The sequence below is a fragment of the Gigantopelta aegis genome, chromosome 8, assembly GCF_016097555.1.
Source record: "Gigantopelta aegis isolate Gae_Host chromosome 8, Gae_host_genome, whole genome shotgun sequence".
Lineage (NCBI taxonomy): Eukaryota > Metazoa > Mollusca > Gastropoda > Neomphalida > Peltospiridae > Gigantopelta > Gigantopelta aegis.
Window position 1 is genome coordinate 34,384,576 of NC_054706.1, and position 23,212 is coordinate 34,407,787.

At 34.3% G+C, this 23,212-nt stretch overlaps 2 protein-coding genes across 4 annotated transcripts in view; one reads left to right on the top strand and one right to left on the bottom strand.

Moving 5' to 3' along the window:
• The window catches only part of LOC121378390 (short-chain dehydrogenase/reductase family 42E member 1-like), a 180,046-nt gene extending 173,465 nt beyond the window's left edge, over positions 1-6,581 (top strand). For both annotated transcript variants that reach the window (XM_041506540.1, XM_041506541.1), the window contains 5 exons: positions 1,572-1,703; positions 3,210-3,275; positions 4,029-4,092; positions 4,811-4,884; positions 6,216-6,581. In XM_041506540.1, the coding sequence (XP_041362474.1) occupies positions 1,572-1,703; positions 3,210-3,275; positions 4,029-4,092; positions 4,811-4,884; positions 6,216-6,449 (570 nt within the window). In that variant the 3' untranslated portion in view covers positions 6,450-6,581. The remainder of the gene's footprint in view (positions 1-1,571; positions 1,704-3,209; positions 3,276-4,028; positions 4,093-4,810; positions 4,885-6,215) is intronic.
• Positions 6,582-10,929: 4,348 nt separating this feature from the next.
• The window catches only part of LOC121379171 (cAMP-dependent protein kinase regulatory subunit), a 157,709-nt gene continuing 145,426 nt past the window's right edge, over positions 10,930-23,212 (bottom strand). For both annotated transcript variants that reach the window (XM_041507670.1, XM_041507669.1), the window contains exons 10-11: positions 21,197-21,278; positions 10,930-17,670 (exon numbers count right to left, since the gene is read on the bottom strand). In XM_041507670.1, coding sequence (XP_041363604.1) covers positions 17,498-17,670; positions 21,197-21,278 — 255 coding nt within the window. In that variant the 3' untranslated portion in view covers positions 10,930-17,497. The remainder of the gene's footprint in view (positions 17,671-21,196; positions 21,279-23,212) is intronic.

Consider the following 23,212-nt stretch of genomic DNA (forward strand, 5'->3'; position numbering starts at 1 on the left):
AGGGCTTACTATATAAAGAAGAATTTGGTGATGTAAAGGGCTTACTATATAAAGAAGAATTTGGTGATATAAAGGGCTTACTATATAAAGAAGAATTTGGTGATGTAAAGGGCTTACTATATAAAGAAGAATTTGGTGATATAAAGGGCTTACTATATAAAGAAGAATTTGGTGATATAAAGGGCTTACTATATAAAGAAGAATTTGGTGATATAAAGGGCTTACTATATAAAGAAGAATTTGGTGATATAAAGGGCTTACTATATAAAGAAGAATTTGGTGATATAAAGGGCTTACTATATAAAGAAGAATTTGGTGATAAAAAGGGCTTACTATATAAAGAAGAATTTGGTGATATAAAGGGCTTACTATATAAACAAGAATTTGGTGATATAAAGGGCTTACTATATAAACAAGAATTCAGCCAATTTAAATGTCTTGCTTATATATAATCGTATTCTATGTTGCTTGTAGCTGTATCCATAGATGTTTATTTCAGTGCATGTCGAATTTTTTTTTTTAAATAAACAAAAAATAAACTTTACAAAAAAACATTAAATAGAAAAACATTTATTTAAAATTTTAATTCAGTGCATTGAGATGAACATTGACAGATATAACTATAGACCAAATGTCATTGAATGAACGATTTATAGTTTGTGAGACATGGAGATAAATGCAAACGTTGATACTATTGCCAGTGTGGCTGCTACCATCAGAACAATAATACCTGCATTCTTGCCTTTTTATTTCATAAAGACAAAATAAAGGGAAGGCTAGGAGTTCACTGGCTTTTCAGCGGATGTAAAAGATTTTATAATTCTGACATAGTCTTTTGTTTTATATACACTTCCCAAAGACTACCGGCCTCGGTGGCATCGTGGTTAGACCATCGGTCTACAGGCTGGTAGGTGCTGGGTTCGGATCCCAGTCGAGGCATAGGATTTTTAATCCAGATACTGACTCCAAACCCTGAGTGAGTGCTCCGCAAGGCTCAATGGGTAGGTGTAAACCACTTGCACCGACCAGTGATCCATAACTGGTTCAACAAAGGCCATGGTTTGTGCTGTCCTGCCTGTGGGAAGAGCAAATAAAAGATCCCTTGCTGCTAATCGGAAAGAGTAGCCCATGTAGTGGCGACAGCGGGTTTCCTCTCTATATATCTGTGTGGTCCTTAACCATATGTCTGACGCCATATAACCGTAAATAAAATGTGTTAAGTGTGTCGTTAAATAAAACATTTCTTTCTTTCTTTCCCAAAGACTGTACAGCAGGGCTCCACCCATAGCCAAATTAACCAATTGTAAATTTTTATGCAAAATGGGTTAGTATTTGGAAATAAAATTTTGTTTAAATAGGCCACTTTTTAAAAAAAAATTCAAGGAAATACATGTATGCTACCTATTTAGAAACTGGCTTAAACAAAATTCTTTCCATTGCAAGCTGTTGTACAGCATGTATCATAGCCTTTGATTTACCAGTGATAAAAAAATCCCAATAGGCCTGGGGCGAAGAGCTCCAATATGTGGGTTCAAGATATGGTAAACTAGAAGATTATGTTAATTTTTCAGTCGTATCTCGAGCGAGGTTTGGTGTGTGTAACGTATGGATCTGGAGTTGTGGACTTTCTGCATATTGACAACCTCATCCAGGCTCACATCCTAGCAGCCAAGGCCCTCACACCTCAGCACAAACACATTGCAGTAAGTAGTTTCCATAAGTTTGTGGATGATTCTTTATGTTTGTACCCTGATGGATGCAAGGTTTGCGTATTACAGTCGCCCAGTTGCCCCTGGCGAGTGAAAGCAATGTCGGGTGATTCAAAACCTTATGATCAGTTGTGGACTTTCTGACGACTGAAATTTTGCACATTCGTTACTGCGTATTTTTTTCAGAATGTCCTAAATGCAATGTTTGTTAAACAACCAAAAAGTTAATTTTGATGATAATTCAATTGACAGGTTCTCCAGTATGTATAATATGCAGTCAAACGAATACATGTTTTCTGGGATAGTTTTTGGGCCAAACAGTCTATTAAAGTAAAAAGTATTCGGAACACTTTGGCCCATTTTGTTTACAAGCAATGCAGCTACATTGGAAGTGCTCGATTGGGCGATCAGAATTCAGTGGGAACTATTATTAAAATCAAACAAATCAAGTAAAATTGAAACAAAAGCCCTATGTGGCTGTTGAAAATAGATGTGGCTGTAAAAGAAATATCAGACAATCATTATAACATACTTACTAATAATAAAACTAAAAGTACATATTTTATTTAGAATTTTTTTTTTTAGCTTCATAAACAGTATTATTACCCATATGGTTAAAAATATCTTGGTACATATCAAAGTGATATGTCCCACTAGAACGCCAAGTGGGACATAACATTTCGACATCACTCGATGATGTCATCGATTGGCACACTATAACTTTACAGGAAACGAGTTGAATGACATAAATTAAGATCGCAATGGGCAGTAAATAGGATATTAAACTTGCTACCATTTTGTATCATGTTTATGTCTCAAGTGAAATCATTTTTATTTGTAGCTTGTGACAATTGAAAATTATTTAACTCAGGACATAAACATGATATGAAATGGAAGCTTGTTTAATATCATATAAATGCTCAATAAGTACCAAGATAAAGTGACATCAGATATGATGTTCCCCGACAATGATATTGTTACGTTCATCAAGAATTTAACAAAATTGCATTTCTCTGGCTGGACCAATGGGATGGCATTAAAGTATAATGCATTTAATGGAAATTTAATTATTAGTAACATAGCTACTAAATCATTGTTAAATGGAACATTTTTGTGATCACATTTGTTTCCTCGTGACATTAGCTCTTATGATAAAAATTCATGGTACCAATTAAATGTATCAAAATGCTCTGTACAAATATGCTAACACTATCAATCATTTTCTACATGTGAATAGAAAAACATAATCATCCCTGACATGTAAAAATGCTGCTTCATTGTCAGTGATCGATACCTTTGCTTCCCATGTGAACAAAAATAATAGGCTAGGCAGAGGTGAAAGGGCAACCTGAAGTGATCTCTTTTATTAGGAATTGTTTTTAGTCCATCTGTTTTTCGTGTTTTGATTATCAGTTATTGTAAATACCATTGACTAAAAAATATGTTCTTCTGTATCAAACTGGTGACATAATATCAGAATCTTTACATTTGTTCTTTCAGGCAGGGCAGAGCTATTTTATTTCAGATGGAAAACCAATAAAAAATTTCGAGTTCTTCCGACCTTTGGTAAGTGTTTTAAAAATGTGAAACTATCCAAAGTAAACTCCCATGTACAAGCTACAATATCTCTAAAAACACTTCAGCTAATGGATGCATAACGATGAGTGATGTATGATATTAGTTTTATCAAATGACAGAATGAAAAAACCAAATAGAGCCATATTTATAAACTGTGTTTGTTGCAAGTAACTACACACATTTAAAAGCTTATTACCTATGTTTAAGAAAAACAGTTTTTGTAAATTTGGTTCATGTATTTTAAGATAGTGAAATATGTATTAAAATAGTCACCTCTTGTAGTTTTTAAACTCTAATTTTAAGATTAAACTGAAAATACAGAAACACACATGTGCATTGTAAGACTGCAGTGAATCATTTGACTTTGTGGTTTGTGTGGCACAGTTGTGTCAGATAATGTACTAGTATTGAACATTTAAATTAACATCCCAGCTAATGTTATATACCAATTTAATTTTTAAAAAACCTAATAATATTTGTGTGGTTTACCTGGGTACTAAGTCTTCACAAAAGGGTTTCCATGGAAATTTGATAATGCTGGTTACAGGATGTGTCTAACATTATTGTTAGTAAATTTGAACTCTTACGAATATATTAATTGTCCTTTAAAGGCACAATACCACAAGAACATTTTTAAAAATATTTTTGTTGCCAAACAGAAATTTTCTAAAACATATTTTGAAAACTTTGTTCAGTTTTCTAATCCACAAAATGACTTTTCTTTCTTGTTTTGTTTTTCAGATCGAAGGTCTTGGTTACACATTTCCTAAAGTGTGTCTTCCACTGAAGCTGGTATTCTATTTGGGTAATCAATAATATTGTAATATACTCAACAAATTTAAATAAGGGCCAGTAGATTTTTTTGACATTTTTCTTTAAATATGGTGCAAGATAGCCTACATATGTTTTTGGTTTTACAAATCATACTGAGATTGCATGCATCACCAGGGCTCAAAACTTGCCTTAAAAATATGGTGGCCCAAAAAATAATAATGGATGTTGGCAAATTATGGTAAGAGAACCACGAGCAAGATTTTAATGTGGAATACAAATATTAATAGTGGCTCATATGTTATAGCTCTAAAGAAGATATTATTTGGGCGACTAATACCATTATTTTTTAATATTTAAATCTCCCAAACGGGATATTGGTCACATTTGGCGACCTGGTCACAGGCCGTTTCGAGCCCTGCATCACTGGTAATTATTTACTCAATATTATGTAATATAACCATAGCAGCTCTGGGGTTCTTTTTGGGGAATACCTGTGTGTTACTTCAACACTTGGTCTAGAATTAAAATTGGTTTTGATTAATGATACCACTATAGAGCACATTGATTTATTAATCACTGGCTATTGGATGTGAAACATTTAGTAAATTTTGAAACAAAATTGGGTCTGGTCTGCTTGTCTTAATTTTGGTTGCATTTTTGTTTTTAACACTATACCAATTAATGATAGGTGAGACCGATATTCAACTGTGTGAAAGTTTTGTGGTAATTTTCTTTTATTTCTGTTTCAGCTTTTATGTTAGAACTGATCCACTTGGTTTTGGGTAGGCTGTACAATTTTGATGTTATTCTCACTCGGACCGAGGTGAGTTTTTAATTTTTAGCCCACAAGTTGTGCATGCTTTATACCTTTCAGTCAATAAATTATTATCAGTCTTCAGGGAATTATCCAGGCATTCTATGGGTCCGAACAAAGGCCCTTCCCAAAAGAACGTTTGTTTTGTTTAACAACACCACTAGAGCATATTGATATATAAATCATCAGCTATCGGGTGTCAGACATTCAGTAATTCTAACATATAGTCTTAAGAGTGGAAACCTGCCACATTGTTTCATTGGTAGCAAGGGATCTTTTATATGCACTATCCTAGACAGGATAGCACATACCAAAATAAAGTGGCACTGAAAATTCCCAATATATATCTTTAATTATGCCTGCTCTAATAAATTAATTTAACAGGGGTGTACTGCATCATTCAGTGGTCTGAAAACAATATCCTAAGTATGATTTACTCACACTAATTTTCTCATTCCCATCAGACATGGGACACTAATGAAAAATACTGGATAAATCCCTGGTCTTTTTGAAAAAGCATCTTTTTCAATCTGCATAGTTTGACCAAGGTCTGTTTCATGCAGACATGATTATATATGTATTTGATAAGGCTCAAAATTGACAGCAAGAATCGATTGCCTCTCAAAATACATAGTATTCTTTCTGATAATAAAGTTCACGGGCAACTTTCGCTTTCCATATTAAAGAGACAGTTCTGAGTTTGCTGCCATTGTTAGAAGTTCACAACTAACAGATCCTTTTTGATGACTAACATTGCATATATTAAAGATATTGTCTTGCATGTAATATCAGTATTTGTTTAAATGAGGTGTCTGTTGTCATCCTAATGTTTGTAGTAACCCAAACCAGATCTTTTCCTTTCAATAATTTTGTATGTATGAAAAAAATATATTCCAATAAAAACAATAACAATGACTGCTACAAACATTAGCACATGACCGCAAACACATTGGATATACAGACACTGGTATTCTAAAACAAGAAAATATATTTAATATGGAATTTTAGCCGCAAAAAAGACTGTTAGTCATAAACATCTTACAATGGCTAAAAACTTAGTACAGTTCCTTGAAAGTATTATACATCTATACAAGTTATATATAAATACATGTGGTCTAGAACTACTTCTCAGTTTCTAGCTTTTCTTCAAGAATACAATTTGACCAAAAACAAAACTAAAGTAAAAACTGCACAATGTGAATTTTGAGCCATTTGTCTGTAATTACTGTAAATCATAAAATATTAGCGATCTTAAAATTTAAAAAAATCCAAATAAGTGAGATATTAGTCACATAGAACTTTAGAGAGGTCATCATACAGTACATGTTTTATCTCACCAGGTACACAAGACCGGAGTGACGCACACGTTTAGTATTGAGAAAGCGCGCAAGGAGTTGGGGTACGAACCAACGATTCAGAACGACATGAGTGATGTTGTGCGGTACTATCAACGGACAGGTCATGTGAAGCAGAAATCAGAACGAGGAGTTGGATATTACCTCATGAACATTCTTATAGCATTTTTCATAGCTATCATCATCTTATCATTTTTACCCTTGACATCCGATTTATGACGCATTATATCATTAAATAATTAGAACATGTTTACACTCATGACCTATACCAAAAATGATCAATCATTCGTTTGTTGGTTTTTTTCTGTATTTTTATGACTGGAAATTCTTTTAATAAAAGTAATAACAGATTGCGGAATGTTATTTTATTTTAGTCATGATGCATACTGTAAAAATCAAACAAATATTTTATAGCAATTGTAAACTGATGGTGAGTGTGTTCTCTATTGTGATTGGTTAATTACATTCTTTTTTCAGGATCAAATGAAAATAACACCCAGAAAACTAATGATGTCATTAGAAAGTGAAATGATGTCATTAGAAAGTGAAGTCATTAGCAATGGTAAACGATTGAGTACTACCGTAACTTTACAATTCAGATTAATTTTATTTTAAAAACTAAAACCAACCCCACCCTCCAAAACCCCCCACCCCAAACCACAAGCAGTCTCTACCCCAAAACTACTAATAAGGCTATTTTACTCGTTGATCTTTAATAAATAATATAATAACTGTGGTGGTCAACATCCAGGTTATATTTATGGTCCAAGGGAAGTAACACATTTTAAGTTAGCAAGACTTGGGTTGCCTTGGTGGCGTCGTGGTTAAGCCATCGGACATAAGGCTGGTAGATACAGAGTTCGCAGCTCGGTACCGGCTCCCACCCAGAGCAAATTTTAACGACTCATTGGGTAGGTGTAAAGCCACTACACCCTCTTTTCTCTCACTAACAATTAACAACTAACCCACTGTCCTGGACAGACAGCCCAGATAGCTGAGGTATGTGTCCAGGATAGCATGCTTGAACCTTAATTGGATATATGCCCGAAAATAAGTTGAAATGAAATGAAATAAAATGCATTAAATGCATTCTCTTTTACCAGAATAATTTGTCAATATTGGAGATAAATTATTAGTTTTGTGATAGCAGAATAGACAATTATTGGGTACTGTGATCATGAACTAACAAGTAAATCGATATTTTTCATTTATTTCTTGCAGGTTTTTTTTCTTTCTTTTTTTTTCTTTTTTTTAATAAACATTTTTTTAAAGAATAGTTGTGCATCATAGGTTAGTCTTTGAGTTTAAATGTGAAGAATTTGATTCCTGTGAATTAAAATGCAAAAATAAGTCTACTTTACTACACACTGATGTTGTAGGATACCAAAGAATATGGTTCATACCAGAAAATTGGTTTTCCAACCCAAACTCGGGTTTGTGAACATGCATCCCACTTTTGTTAAGTCCTAGAGTTTCATTAATGGGAATAATTTATAAAAATATAAAAGTTAACTTCCTACCCTCTTTGCAAGTCAATATTTAAATTATTTTACCACCTGTTCCATGCCTGTAAACAGTAATTATAAACATATTTCCATGAGATGGTGCTAATTTTCAAGTGATGGAGAATTATTTTTATTTTGGTCTATAGTTTAAAATCTTGTGAGCGAAGCATTTGAAACAACATTGTGAGACTACAGTACATTTAAAATGTAGTTATATTCTTCCATTTAATATTTTATCGACAACCAGTTTGGTTTTGTAGAAAAGAATTTACTGGTCTAAGCTTGTAAATGTCCACCAAATTCACCTTGGCTTGTAATACAGCTATTTGGGTTATTTCGACACTTTGGGTAGAGTGAAAAAGGAATCTTGTTGCTGCCATGTAGGCTGTTTTTACCTAAAAGCAAAAACAACCTTGCCTTTAAGGAGAGCAATCTTTTGTTCATCATCACTGCCCGAGAATTAGGAAGGAAATGGTTTATTTAACGACGCACTCAACACATTTTATTTACGGTTATATGGCATCAGACATATGGTTAAGGATCACACAAATATTGAAGGAGGAAACCTGCTGTCGAAACTTCATGGGCTACTCTTTTCGATTAGCAGCAAGGGATCTTTTATATGCACCATCCCATAAACAGGATAGCACATACCACAGCCTTTGATGTACCAGTCATGGTGCACTGGCTGGATTCCCAAGAATGGTTCAAGAAGTTATTTTTTAGCTGTCCTTAGCATGTGAATTTATACGTTATCTGTAAGGTAATATCTTAAATAGCACTCCATAATCTAAGATGGGGGAGCAATTAGTTATTCCCCTCAATTTGTTTTTCAAGGCAAGGTCTGCAACAAAGGATCTTTTATATGCACTTTTCCATACAGGACTACTAAAGGAAATTATCCTATGGTCCAGTTCAAGCCAGTGCACCACGACTGGTATATTAAAGTCCATGGTATGTGGTATCCTGTCTGTGGGATGGTGCATATAAAAGATCCCTTACTGCTAATCGTAAAGAGTAGCCCATGAAGTGGTGACAGCAGGTTTCCTTTCTCAATATGTGTGTGGTCCCTAGCCATACATCTGACGCCATATAACCGTAAATAAAATGTTGTGTCGTTAAATAAAGCAGGCCGACCAACTTTCCGAAAAATCCGGAATTTTCATCACGTACTCGGAATTCCGGAATTAATGCCAAATATCCGGATTTAAAAACAAATTCACTCGAATTGTTTTTTTAAGCAACTAATTGTTATTACATTCTACATTCTTAGAACTAAATAGGCCTATCTTTATCACTCATTTCAACCTGAGCTCCGTTTTGTCTAGTTTTGTGCCATTCTCAAGGCCGCGGGCGTGTCTATTGTCAACAGCCGACCAATGAAAATGTCGAGTAAACTGAAGCCATATATGAAAATTTTCTATTTTCTTTCTTATTTTTATACTAGAATAGTTTACGTATTCATTTTAAAGATATTTTAAATACATAGACGTATGTTCCTGTGGGACACGCATTGGTTCTATGACGATATATGCAGTTTTGCCACCGTGGATGAAAGCATGAATATACAACAGAAGAATGCTACGATCATATAAAAACAAACAAAAACGAACCGACAATTGTCTTCTTTCCATTGGTTTTCACATACATTTGACTAAATAATATTTGGCTAACACTATTCTATTATATGACGCATACATGACATTAATACACCTACCGATATTATTTTATTCAAGTAAGTTAAATAATAACACAATTTTCTTTTCTGGACACTGGCTCTCCAAAAGTGTTACTGTAATAGTAATGTGAGCGTAATGCAAAATGGCAGCCAGTCTTAATGTGGGTAGCAGATGTTTCGTCCCCAAACCAGTTTGACCCCATTACATGCATATGGTGAAATAGTGGATATGTGGCAATGTACCTACATAAAAATAACATTGGTCCCAAGTTTGTTTGTCACTTTATTGCTAATCTGTAGATGGGAGTCTTAAACTGTAATAGAATATTTGCTAATAAAGTGGGGTTTTTTAGTGTGAATTTAATGATTTTGTAGGTGGGGGGGGGGGGGGGGGGGACTGTCTTTTTATGAGGAAGTTCCAATTCACATATTAATGATATACTCATTTGCATTATCATTTTGCAAATATTTTTCGCACTGTTTAAAATTACTTTTATGAAAGTGACGTTTTCGCGCACTTTAAATTATTGTTTTGAAAAGGGCGTTCGCATGCATAAAAATGAAAATATCAGAAAATTCCGGAAAAAAATATTTCCATTAGGTTGGTCGCCCTGATAAAGCATTCCTTCTTCTTCTTTCCTATGGTCAGTCACTCCTCAGACCTACTTTCCATCCCTCAGTCCTTGACAAGTACTTCTTCTGTCTGTGCTTGCAGGAAAGAACTATACCCATAACCTTTGTGTGGACCAATGAATTGTTTAGTCCCCTACTGGTCTAAACACGAGGGGACTAGGTTTCATCTCCAACCGTCCGTCTGTCCAACATGTTGCTTTCCGGACTTCTTTCTCCACAATCCCTCAAGATATTGAGCTGAAATTTTGTATATAGCTTTATCATACTGTTACAGGTAAGTGTGACTTTCATGGCGATTTTCTCGTTTTCCAGTTGTGGCCCTTGAATGTAGGAGGTATGGAAATTTGTTGGGCCCAGTAGGGAACAAGTATTGCTTTAGCAGTACTCTTAGAGTGCTTGTTTAAATACACAATGTATTTTGTGTGTTTGAACTCATAAAATATCAGGATCATAAGACAGTTGACAAGTCTGTTTTGTTTAACAACTCCACTAAAGCACATCGATTTATTAATCATCGGCTATTGGATGTCAAACATTTGGAAATATTAAGAGTCTTAGAGAGGAAACCCGCTACATTATTCCATTAGTAGCAAGGGATTTTTTATATGCACCATCCCACAGACAGAATAGCACATACCATGGCCTTTGATATACCAGTCGTGGTGCACTGGCTGGAATGAGAATTAGCCCAATGGGCCCCCCCCGACTGGGATCGATCCCAGACCAACCATGCATCAGGCAAGTGCTTTACCACTGGGCTAAATTCCGCCACCCTAGACAATTGACAAGGACGACGTCTAAGGCAGTTACTTTAAATAAACTCTTCTGAGATCCTTTCACCATCTTGCTTTGTTGAAGAATGAAAAGAAAACAACACAGGAGCAACAGGGAATAAATACATTTTAATTCTGATTTCTCTCACACTGGTTAAATCCTTTGAGGTTTTTTTTTTTGTCTAAGTAACAGCACATGTAATTCCACATACATTACAAGCATAATTAAATGGGGTTTCTTTATCAAACAAAACTAGCTATGTTAGTAGTACATGCACTGTTAGTACTGCATGCTGCAACTAGAGGATGTGCCTCTGCCCATTGCCATACATATACTCCATATGGTGTTGAGAAAAATCTACACAAATGAAGAAAACTACATGTATTTGTCACCTATAAAATCCCCAATTCTGATGCCCTACAGGACAGTGCATGTTTCAAAAAAGAATTGAACAAAAAAGCATTACTAGTACTATTACTAACACGTTTCAGGTGCATGCCAATAATACGTTTAAATCGCAGCTCAGGGATGGTGAGTTTTAAAGCACAGCTACTAGATATTTAAAGTGATTGGTTTTAAGGGAATGTGACATGAATTAGCGAACAGGGGCCTAATTCACAAAGGTCTCTTAGTCTGCTAGACAACAAAGCATCCTCTTTGCAAGTCATTTAGCATTGCACTGCGAGAGTTTAGTTAATTAGGCCCCAGATCTTTTTACAACTGAAGTGAAATTGTAACTACAGTACTAGACTGCAATTTTACTGCAGTCTTTGCCCTGATTTGTCATGGAAATTTAAAAACAAATAAATAATAGTAAAAATACTAAGAATATTTGAAAGAAGAAGAAGAAAAAAAAAACATCGGGGGGAAAAATCCTGCAGAGCTTGAGTCGATATTTTATGTTGAGGATCATAGGTCTATAAAATATTTTATTAAATAAATATTTCTTCAGACACATATACATATTAGAAGGTCAGAAGTCAAAATATACACAACCTAAGATACACTGTTAATAAAAATGTTAAATATGTATTGGTAGTTGACCAGTTGTGGTACGTAGGTGTAACAATAAGATGAAACCGAATGAGATATACTGATATAAGTTGAATGTTTTAACTTGTATTTTGTCTAAACAATGTCTAGGTTAGTAACCAGAATGCCCAAGATCTGGTGAGACATCTCAAGTTAGATGTACATGCACCACCGTAACAGGTCCTTTATAAATTCTAAAGCCATCTGAACTAAAGTACAGGTACAATTATCTGTGAAATCATTATCTAGCCCTGTATTAAAATAAAACGGTACAAAGTTGACCAGATATATATATTTTTCGCACTACTTTAAAATCTAAATGATGTTAAATGTGTTAACAAAATATACAGGAGATTAACAATATAAACCAAAACGTAAAAAGTGAAAATAAACTTTGGTCTTAAGTGAATAACCTTTTTTGAGCAGTGGTTAAAGGATGACCAAAAAATATAAATAAAATAAAATAAAAATAAAAACAACCCTAAACCCTGGTAATTTTACAAAATGTCATTCAATAAGATACAACTCCACAATAAATATTATACATGTACAAACTGAAAGTGTTTTTCAATATGACTTACCTAAAAAAAACTACAAAAATTTAATCCCCACCCATTTTTTTTTATTTTTTCTGAGATTCCTGTATTCAGACTGTAAATTGCCCTTATGGTATTTTTTTTTGCTATATAGAAAAACCACAAAATGAATCCAGTGCTATAAATGTGCTAAATATTTAAAATACAGTATCCATCAGAGGAACTAAAGGGTAATTTTATTTCTATAATAACAGTTATTTTGTAACAGATTGTATGAAATGAGTTGCTTCTTGGACAGGAAGTTACTTGAGTGTGTTCAACCAACTGAATCTTTATGAGAAAGGATCAAAACAATTAATTGTCATTAAAACCATTAAAATATCTTCATTTCTGTCAGGATTTTCATACATACATGGATAGTATTTACCAAAACACCACATCAACTTCCCTTTTATGGTCATTATTTACAGGTGTTGCACACATCTGATGTACTACCCGGTATATGAAGAATTCATTTTCAAAACATGATATATCATCCACTGACATCGTTTTAAGAAAAACATGATTTTGCTACATCGTTTTGAGAAAAACATGATTTTGCTACAACATGATGTAGCATGTATCAAACGAAGCACAGTTCTGAGATCCTGTTCAATGTGTTGAAGGAAACTGTAGTTGTATTGTTGAGTTGTACATACATACATACATGCATTTACATCAAATATTTTAATTTAAAAAAATATATTTGTAATCTCAGGTGATACGCAGCTGTGTACCTGCTTATATAGAAGTTAGACCCCTAGCTAATTTGGAAATTGGCGTATGTCACGTTTCAGAAATGAACTCTTCATTTCTTTACATATAACTGGGTTTGTGCTTATAAAACTTGTAAAAGTCTTAACTCAAGACTTCAGCAGTCTCCAGACATTTACTACAGGTTATTTGCAGAGCCGAGACTTTATCAAAGCATTGACTTCAAACTTTTACCAGCACAGACCCCAAGTCAAAAATGACTATCACTGTCAAACATTTTTTTAAAAACCCCTCAAAAAACAATAACACAAAATCAAACACTGTTTTACATGTGAAAAGAAATGTAAAGTGACTAGCTACTGACAGTGCACAGATATTGTATCTACAAAGACTTCAAAGTAATATATAATTTATATATATATATATACAGATAAAAATAAATGAAACATACGGTCATTAAAGTAGACATTATGTACCTGTAACTATCTACTGAAATATCATGATGGTATAATATGTACAAGTACTTCCCTCATACTGAAGTGTTAAAAATGATGTGCGTATGTGGGGCAGATCTACTGTACTCCTGTCTGTGTATATAAGAGTTGTTCTTTGTTTTTGTTTTCACATACACTGGTCACTTGTCCCTTTTAAAAAAATCAACTCAACTGAAAACTACAGATATATTTTCCAATCCTAAAACGTTGGCTTAGTGATTAATGACAAAAACTAGTGTAATTGTTGAAAAGTAATTAAATAAGAATTATTTCAAATTATGCATTAAAGTTTATTTTTACCAACTGTTTTCAGGGCCGTAGCTAGCGGGGAGGGGGGTGCGGTAGTAGTTGCCACCCCAGAAAAAAATTATATAAAATTCTCTTCTTAACCGTTTAAGGAGTCTTAGACTATTAACTACTCGGTTGCCCGCCCCCCCCCCCAACAAAAAATCCTAACTATGGCCCTGGTTTTTGTGACGAATGTCGCTAACTAAAGATATTTCTCTAGGAACAACTAAATAAAAATATTTCTCTGGTTATCTAAGAGGTCAAGCACAGTACATTACATCTGGTATTGTTAAAGAAATCTGGTTTACAAGCATCGCATGTGGCAGGTCTGTAAAATATTCATCAAAAACTGTCTGAGGAGTTACATGCATCAAGGGGTAAAATGTACAAAAAAGGGAGATGACTACCAAATACACAAATCATCAAAACAATGACAAAACATCAAGGATTATGGTTAATGGGCATGTGACCCACATTACATGCATCTAGATTGGGAAAATATCCATGAAAACTGCCAAGTGGGATGCATACTGGTTAAATAATACATAATAAAAAGTGAAAAACTGTCGGGAAAATTATTAACTAAAGTCAATGACCCTGGCTGTCACAAATGTATTCTACTAAGTTTCATCTACAAAAAGCTGTTAGGAAATAATATAAACCAAACTTTTAGAAATGAGGGATGTGGTCTAATTTTTTTTTTTTTTTACGAAGTAATCTTGTTGCTAAAAATCACCTTACTTTCACTAAGTTCGATAATAGCACTTGGTAACGTAAGGTGATTTTAGCGCTAAGGTAGCTTCGTAAAACAGGGCTCTGTATTCAGATGCATTACATCTTGAACATCCATTCAGCTGAGGAAAATATCTGAAACACAGTTTTAGCTCTACAGTGATTTGTCTTTTGAGATGGTAGACAATTATTTTTTAACTAGAAATGGACAGGTGCTTCGGACCGACAAGAATGACAAAAGTGGGACCGGCAAACACATTTAAAAAATAATAATTTCGATCTCAGAGATTGAGAATCAGTCCCAGACTGGGGAAAAAAGGCTTTTCCCCACCCCTGTATACAATCTGAACAGACATATCATACTCCCAACAGAAAAAGAAATACTAAGCGCATTTTGTCTTAGTTGTCATTGACAAAGTTCCTAACAAGATTAGCATGTACAAATGCATTGTGAACATGATTACATGTTTTATTTAAAATTAATTTTCAGTTATTTATTTCAACCTCGAGTATATAAAGACAATTTATGTTGTGAAGATTATGAAATACAAACTGTACAAAATGGAAGTACAAACAAAACAATACTGACAGAACACACAGTACAAGTTGTCTGGTGACATTAATCAACAACTATCACCCCCAAAATTTTACGATGACCTCAAAGTAATCAACATTAAATCTGAGATCAGGGAATCGGTTTATCATGCACAGTAGTTTTTAGCTTAAATTTCTTGAGCATAATTATACAAGCATACATATTTGTTTTTTTGTAAATTAAAACTTTATGCTAGGTAAAGACTATCAACTGCCAGCAAAAAGTTGGCCAACTTTCTGCCGTCACAACTTTTACGACTGTCCAGTTACTAGTCTTACCACTTGATTCTTGTCGTCTAACCCATTAGTTGTTAATCTGAGCACACCCGTCGTAAGTTGGGAGTTGGGGAAATTATAATGTAACTGTTGAGTTGACCAACTTTGTTGCGGCAGTTGACAGTGTGAACCTAGCATAATCATTGTCATATTTGAACCCAAAGAAAAACAACAGTCATTTTCCGTAACCATTTTGCTTTTAAATAATTTTTGATACTGCGACTTTATATCATCCTTTAACAGAAGGTTTTACAAGTAGTCCATTCCATTTCATATCTAATCATTCATGGATTTCTAACTAAAATATACAACACATGTAAAAGTGTTTTTAAAATCACAGACCCTAGGTTTAACTCTTGACAATGAACACTAAGCTTGATTAATCTACAAACCTGTCACTCAGCTGGATAAAGTGACAATAGAGTGAACCACGAGTCTGTGACAATCAAACAGGAAAATACCCTTAAAAAGTAGACGAACTAATCTCCATGACTGTTATTTCTCAGAGGTATGTGTGTTTTTAAAAATATGAAAAATACATTTCGTGATATTAGAAACACCAGGATGACTAGCAATACTTTGAAAATCTAAATAATCTCTGGTTTCAATTATCAAAAACTGCTCCAATAGTGAAAACTATGCAGTAGTGTTTAAAAACTAGGGTCCGTCACTTTAACTTAACAAAATCTAATAATAAATTACTTTGTAATCCAACACTTGTAAACTGGTTATAGAAACAATGAGAGTTAAATAATACCGTTCTAAATCAGATGTATTTCTGCTTTTAAAAACCTCCAAAAATTAATCCAAAATGAAATGAAACAGACTGAAAATATAGCAAATAGCTCATCATTCCACTGATGATGTTTGTGCACTAAACATTTTCTTAAAGATTTTATCATATATAAATATATATATATATGTATATAACAACTCCACTGGCAAGAAAGGACCGCAACTAAGCAAATAAAAAGAAAAATTCAGTGAAGTATTGCTACATACAGCATTTATTGGGTTTTGTACATCTAACAGGTATTGCTAACATGGTATTGGGTTTTTTAAAGATGGAGGCAACAAGTTCTGTTAATAGTAATCACTCCTATATAACATATCACACAACAATGCCCACTTACAATATCAACATGCTGAAACTCGGGTTCGAACGAAATATCACCCACAAAAGATTTGGCCTGCATTTATCTCAAGACAAAAATACTGCGGTCTGACTAAAAAAAACATTTTACAAAATGGGAATTTTTTTTCATTTCTAAGTGTGGAAGTCGGTAGCAAGTTAAAAGAAATGACTAAACTGACTAAACTATTTAATGATAGGCACCGTTTGCTAGAACTGTGTTTATAAAATCAGTTCAACTTTGATGTTTTCCTCTCATTTACGTTCTTGAAACACACTAGACATCGTATTACAATGTAAATTACCACAGCACAAACTTGGTACCAAATTTGAAAGCAAAAGGTTCAGCATTGTTCATTTTATATGCATTGCTAATTTTTTGTAGTACCTATATACTAGTCCAGTTTGTTGGGAGTAATACCTTTCTCGTTTCTTCTCCAAGAAACGAACCAGACTGAAGGTGTGTGGAATAAAATTTACTCCTGTAAATAGAAAAATCATGAACCAGTTTTTGTCAGTTTTATTTCCAAGTATGTTGTCACTGATACTATTCCTAGCCCCCATCAACTTTTTATTAATCCAACGCGTTCCTAGAATTGAGCACAGGCCAAACATATATATTCGTCTTCTACTTCATCCGTTATGCCTTGTTTAGGTTAGTATGACAGTCTTTACACATTAAAAAAAAAAAAAAAAAAACCTACACAAGAGAAGAAATTTTGACTATGCAGGAAACCATTTTGTTGTGTCAGCGGTGGCATCTCCCTCGTGTTGTTAGTGGTTGCCACGTGACGTTCTCGTGTGGCAGTTCTCTGTGTGTTTGTTTTATTTGTTTTCCATTCACACAGACAGGGATACAAAGCTATTGTACTGTGAGATGTTTCTCTTGAGGATTTCTGAGCAGGGACCCAGAACTCGCTCGAATCGAGAGCGGTCTAGTTTGACACATTTGAGTGGCCCGCGAGCCACGACGGTTGCAGCTCGAGGACGGTCTAGCAGCAGTGCTATCTCACCTGAAAGACGAACAAAAACACTGTCAAAATACAGCCATGTGTGTCACTGTCATTAGGGATGTAATATATCTAAAAGACGAACAATAACGCTGTCAAAATACAGCCATATGTGTCACTGTCAATAGGGATCTAAATAGCTAAAAGATGAACAATAACGCTGTCAAAATACAATCTGTGTGTCACTGTCATTAGGGATATAATATAGATAAAAGACGAACAATAACGCTGTCAAAATACAATCTGTGTGTCACTGTCATTAGGGATATAATATAGCTAAAAGACGAACAATAACTCTGTCAAAATACAACCTGTGTCACTGTCATTAGGGATATAATATAGCTAAAAGACGAACAATAACGCTGTCAAAATACAGCCATATGTGTCATTGTCATTAGGGATCTAATATATCTGAAAGACGAACAATAACGCTGTCAAAATACAGCCATATGTGTCACTGTCAATAGGGATCTAAATAGCTAAAAGATGAACAATAACGCTGTCAAAATACAACCTGTGTGTCACTGTCATTAGGGATATAATATAGCTAAAAGACGAACAATAACGCTGTCATAATATAGCTAAAAGACGAACAATAACGCTGTCAAAATACAACCTGTGTGTCACTGTCATTAGGGATATAATATAGCTAAAAGACGAACAATAACGCTGTCAAAATACAAACCTGTGTGTCACTGTCATTAGGGATATAATATAGCTAAAAGACGAACAATAACGCTGTCAAAATACAACCTGTGTGTCACTGTCATTAGGGATATAATATAGCTAAAAGATGAACAATAACGCTGTCAAAATACAAACTGTGTGTCACTGTCATTAGGGATATAATATAGCTAAAAGACGAACAATAACTCTGTCAAAATACAAACTGTGTGTCACTGTCATTAGGGATATAATATAGCTAAAAGACGAACAATAACGCTGTCAAAATACAACCTGTGTGTCACTGTCATTAGGGATATAATATAGCTAAAAGACGAACAATAACTCTGTCAAAATACAACCTGTGTGTCACTGTCATTAGGGATATAATATAGCTAAAAGACGAACAATAACGCTGTCAAAATACAATCTGTGTGTCACTGTCATTAGGGATATAATATAGCTAAAAGACGAACAATAACTCTGTCAAAATACAACCTGTGTCACTGTCATTAGGGATATAATATAGCTAAAAGACGAACAATAACGCTGTCAAAATACAGCCATATGTGTCATTGTCATTAGGGATCTAATATATCTGAAAGACGAACAATAACGCTGTCAAAATACAGCCATATGTGTCACTGTCAATAGGGATCTAAATAGCTAAAAGATGAACAATAACGCTGTCAAAATACAACCTGTGTGTCACTGTCATTAGGGATATAATATAGCTAAAAGACGAACAATAACGCTGTCAAAATACAACCTGTGTGTCACTGTCATTAGGGATATAATATAGCTAAAAGACGAACAATAACGCTGTCAAAATACAAACTGTGTGTCACTGTCATTAGGGATATAATATAGCTAAAAGACGAACAATAACGCTGTCAAAATACAACCTGTGTGTCACTGTCATTAGGGATATAATATAGCTAAAAGATGAACAATAACGCTGTCAAAATACAAACTGTGTGTCACTGTCATTAGGGATATAATATAGCTAAAAGACGAACAATAACTCTGTCAAAATACAAACTGTGTGTCACTGTCATTAGGGATATAATATAGCTAAAAGACGAACAATAACGCTGTCAAAATACAACCTGTGTGTCACTGTCATTAGGGATCTAATATAGCTAAAAGACGAACAATAACTCTGTCAAAATACAACCTGTGTGTCACTGTCATTAGGGATATAATATAGCTAAAAGACGAACAATAACGCTGTCAAAATACAAACTGTGTGTCACTGTCATTAGGGATATAATATAGATAAAAGACGAACAATAACGCTGTCAAAATACAAACTGTGTGTCACTGTCATTAGGGATATAATATAGCTAAAAGACGAACAATAACGCTGTCAAAATACAACCTGTGTGTCACTGTCATTAGGGATATAATATAGATAAAAGACGAACAATAACGCTGTCAAAATACAACCTGTGTGTCACTGTCATTAGGGATATAATATAGCTAAAAGATGAACAATAACTGTCAAAATACAACCTGTGTCACTGTCATTAGGGATATAATATAGCTAAAAGACGAACAATAACTCTGTCAAAATACAACCTGTGTCACTGTCATTAGGGATATAATATAGCTAAAAGATGAACAATAACTCTGTCAAAATACAACCTGTGTCACTGTCATTAGGGATATAATATAGATAAAAGACAAACAATAACGCTGTCAAAATACAACCTGTGTGTCACTGTCATTAGGGATATAATATAGATAAAAGATGAACAATAACGCTGTCAAAATACAACCTGTGTGTCACTGTCATTAGGGATATAATATAGCTAAAAGATGAACAATAACTCTGTCAAAATACAACCTGTGTGTCACTGTCATTAGGGATATAATATAGATAAAAGACGAACAATAACGCTGTCAAAATACAAACTGTGTGTCACTGTCATTAGGGATATAATATAGCTAAAAGACGAACAATAACTCTGTCAAAATACAAACTGTGTGTCACTGTCATTAGGGATATAATATAGCTAAAAGACGAACAATAACTCTGTCAAAATACAAACTGTGTGTCACTGTCATTAGGGATATAATATAGATAAAAGACGAACAATAACTCTGTCAAAATACAACCTGTGTGTCACTGTCATTAGGGATATAATATAGATAAAAGACGAACAATAACGCTGTCAAAATATAAACTGTGTGTCACTGTCATTAGGGATATAACCTGTGTGTCACTGTCATTAGGGATATAATATAGATAAAAGACGAACAATAACACTGTCAAAATACAACCTGTTTGTCTGTGTCACCCAGACTGGTTTACTTATTTTTGTAAAACTCAGAATTAACGGATACTGAACAATACAATGGAATAATTTTTGTTTTGGCTGGTCTACAATTATTGTTGGTATGATGTAAGTACTAAGCCCGACCCCCCCAAATATACCATCAGCCTCTTAGCATAAACACCTACCTTATTTTTAGAGGTTTTCATATGAATGGAAAAAACATTATACAAATGAATTCTTAAAAAATTATTTCAATTAGAATAAATGTTCTTCTATTTTTTTTTTAAATAATCTTTTTTATGGATCACCCCACCCCCAAAAGTACAGTTTCCATTGCACTTATTCAGAACATATGTGAACTTTACAGTCTTCAGTTAAATGTTATGCACTGTTTCTCCACCATCTTCAATATGGTTGCTGCATGGACTGACAGATTAACAAATGCGAAAACTAATTGATGGAAGAAATGGTAAACAAACTACTGGATGATACAAATGCTCGGTGATTTACAAAGAAAAGAAAATATTTTAAAATAACAAAAACAATTTTTAAAATTTAAATTAATGAAAAATTAAAGAACCCACCAAAGTAGTCAGATACCGCTAGTCGTCCAACCTCTACTGCTTCTTCATTTTCTGCTCGCCGCTGAAGAACGGCGGCTGAACCCTGAAAGAATACACAGAACATAAAGATGTACCGTACCCTGAAAGAATACACAGAACATACAGATGTACTGTACCCTGAAAGAATACACAGAACATACAGATGTACCATATCCTGAAAGAATACACGGAACATACAGATGTACCGTACCCTGAAAGAATACACAGAACATACAGATGTACCGTACCCTGAAAGAATACACAGAACATACAGATGTACTGTACCCTGAAAGAATACAGATATACTGTACCCTGAAAGAATACACAGAACATACAGATGTACCGTACCCTGAAAGAATACACGGAACATACAGACGTACCGTACCCTGAAAGAATACACGGAACATACAGACGTACTGTACCCTGAAAGAATACACGGAACATACAGGTGTACCGTACCCTGAAAGAATACACGGAACATACAGATGTACCGTACCCTGAAAGAATACACGGAACATACAGATGTACCGTACCCTGATAGAATACACGGAACATACAGATGTACCGTACCCTGATAGAATACACGGAACATACAGATGTACCGTACCCTGAAAGAATACACGGAACATCCAGATGTACCGTACGCTGAAAGAATACACAGAACATACAGATGTACTGTACCCTGAAAGAATACAGATATACTGTACCCTGAAAGAATACACAGGACGATTAACCGATCTTCAGCTAAAAACAAAGGTGGAAGACAATTTATGTGATAATATAGGATAAAAAAAACCCACTAGTTTTAAAGCCAATGAAACTCATTTTCAAAGGTTATTTAGTGAGCTTGGAGATGGATCTCATTGCTGAACTGAATGTAATTTAGTATAATATTACAGGCCCTGTCAGTTGACATGTCGGTGTTCTTTATATAGATGACGACTGTTATCCAATACAGATTGGCAGCCATTTCAGCTATACACATACTGGTCCTGGCGACAACCTACTTTGGTCTAAAACTAGTCTCACAATGCTATTACTCCCTGGGTTCTAGACAAGGATATCACATTCACAATGTAGTGCGACACGATCAATCCATCTCTTTTATTGGCACTTTCAAGCAAGTGGACTAAAAATGAGCTATCAACATTCATCCAGAAAACCCCCCACAAAAAACTTGATTACAGTAAAAGGAAACACATTAACTTTAATTGGGAACCATTATCCTGATACATGTAATCCAAACCATAGATTATTTATTCACATGAATATTAACCTGTCCAGCTGAAATGAATCCATTTCAAAAAAATGCAAACATCAATAAAACTTATTTTACTTGATTCTATCTTTTCTCCAAATGTTATGTATGTAAAGAAAAAATTAATTAATTATCACACACTTTCTATGAGAAGGATCAAAATCAATAAGAGATGTCAATAAATCACAGCACCGAAAATGACAGACAATGTTTGGAACTTGGCTGAACTGGTCAACATGAATAGTTCCCACACATCAATAACACTGCCTTACGTTCCAGTACCTTGAAGCGAAATTGCACAAAAGTGCATTATCCTGTACTGATAATTTTCTAATTTCCTACAAAGACTGAGTGCCTGTTTTGAAAACGGTTAAACGCAGTGAAAGAAAATATTTACATTTAATCAATGTCATTCAAAAGATACAAAATGTTGAAAAGACCCCCATTTGCCCCCCCCCCCCCCCCTCAATGTTTCCAGTATATAAACCGAATCTGACTGGCCATAGTCAGAGAATATTAACTGATATATGAATAGTGAAGTAAAGACACCTTCAGAGCACATTTTAAACTCTGGCTATTTGGTGTCTAATTTGATTATTTTGATACTTGGTTGAGAGAACAGGAAACTGTTGATCCTACTTAAAAGTAGCAAGATTTCTTTTATATGCATTAGGACAGGACAGTACAAGCCACAACCTCAGTCCATCGAGTGTGTTTGGTCTTACATCTCTCAGTCAGTC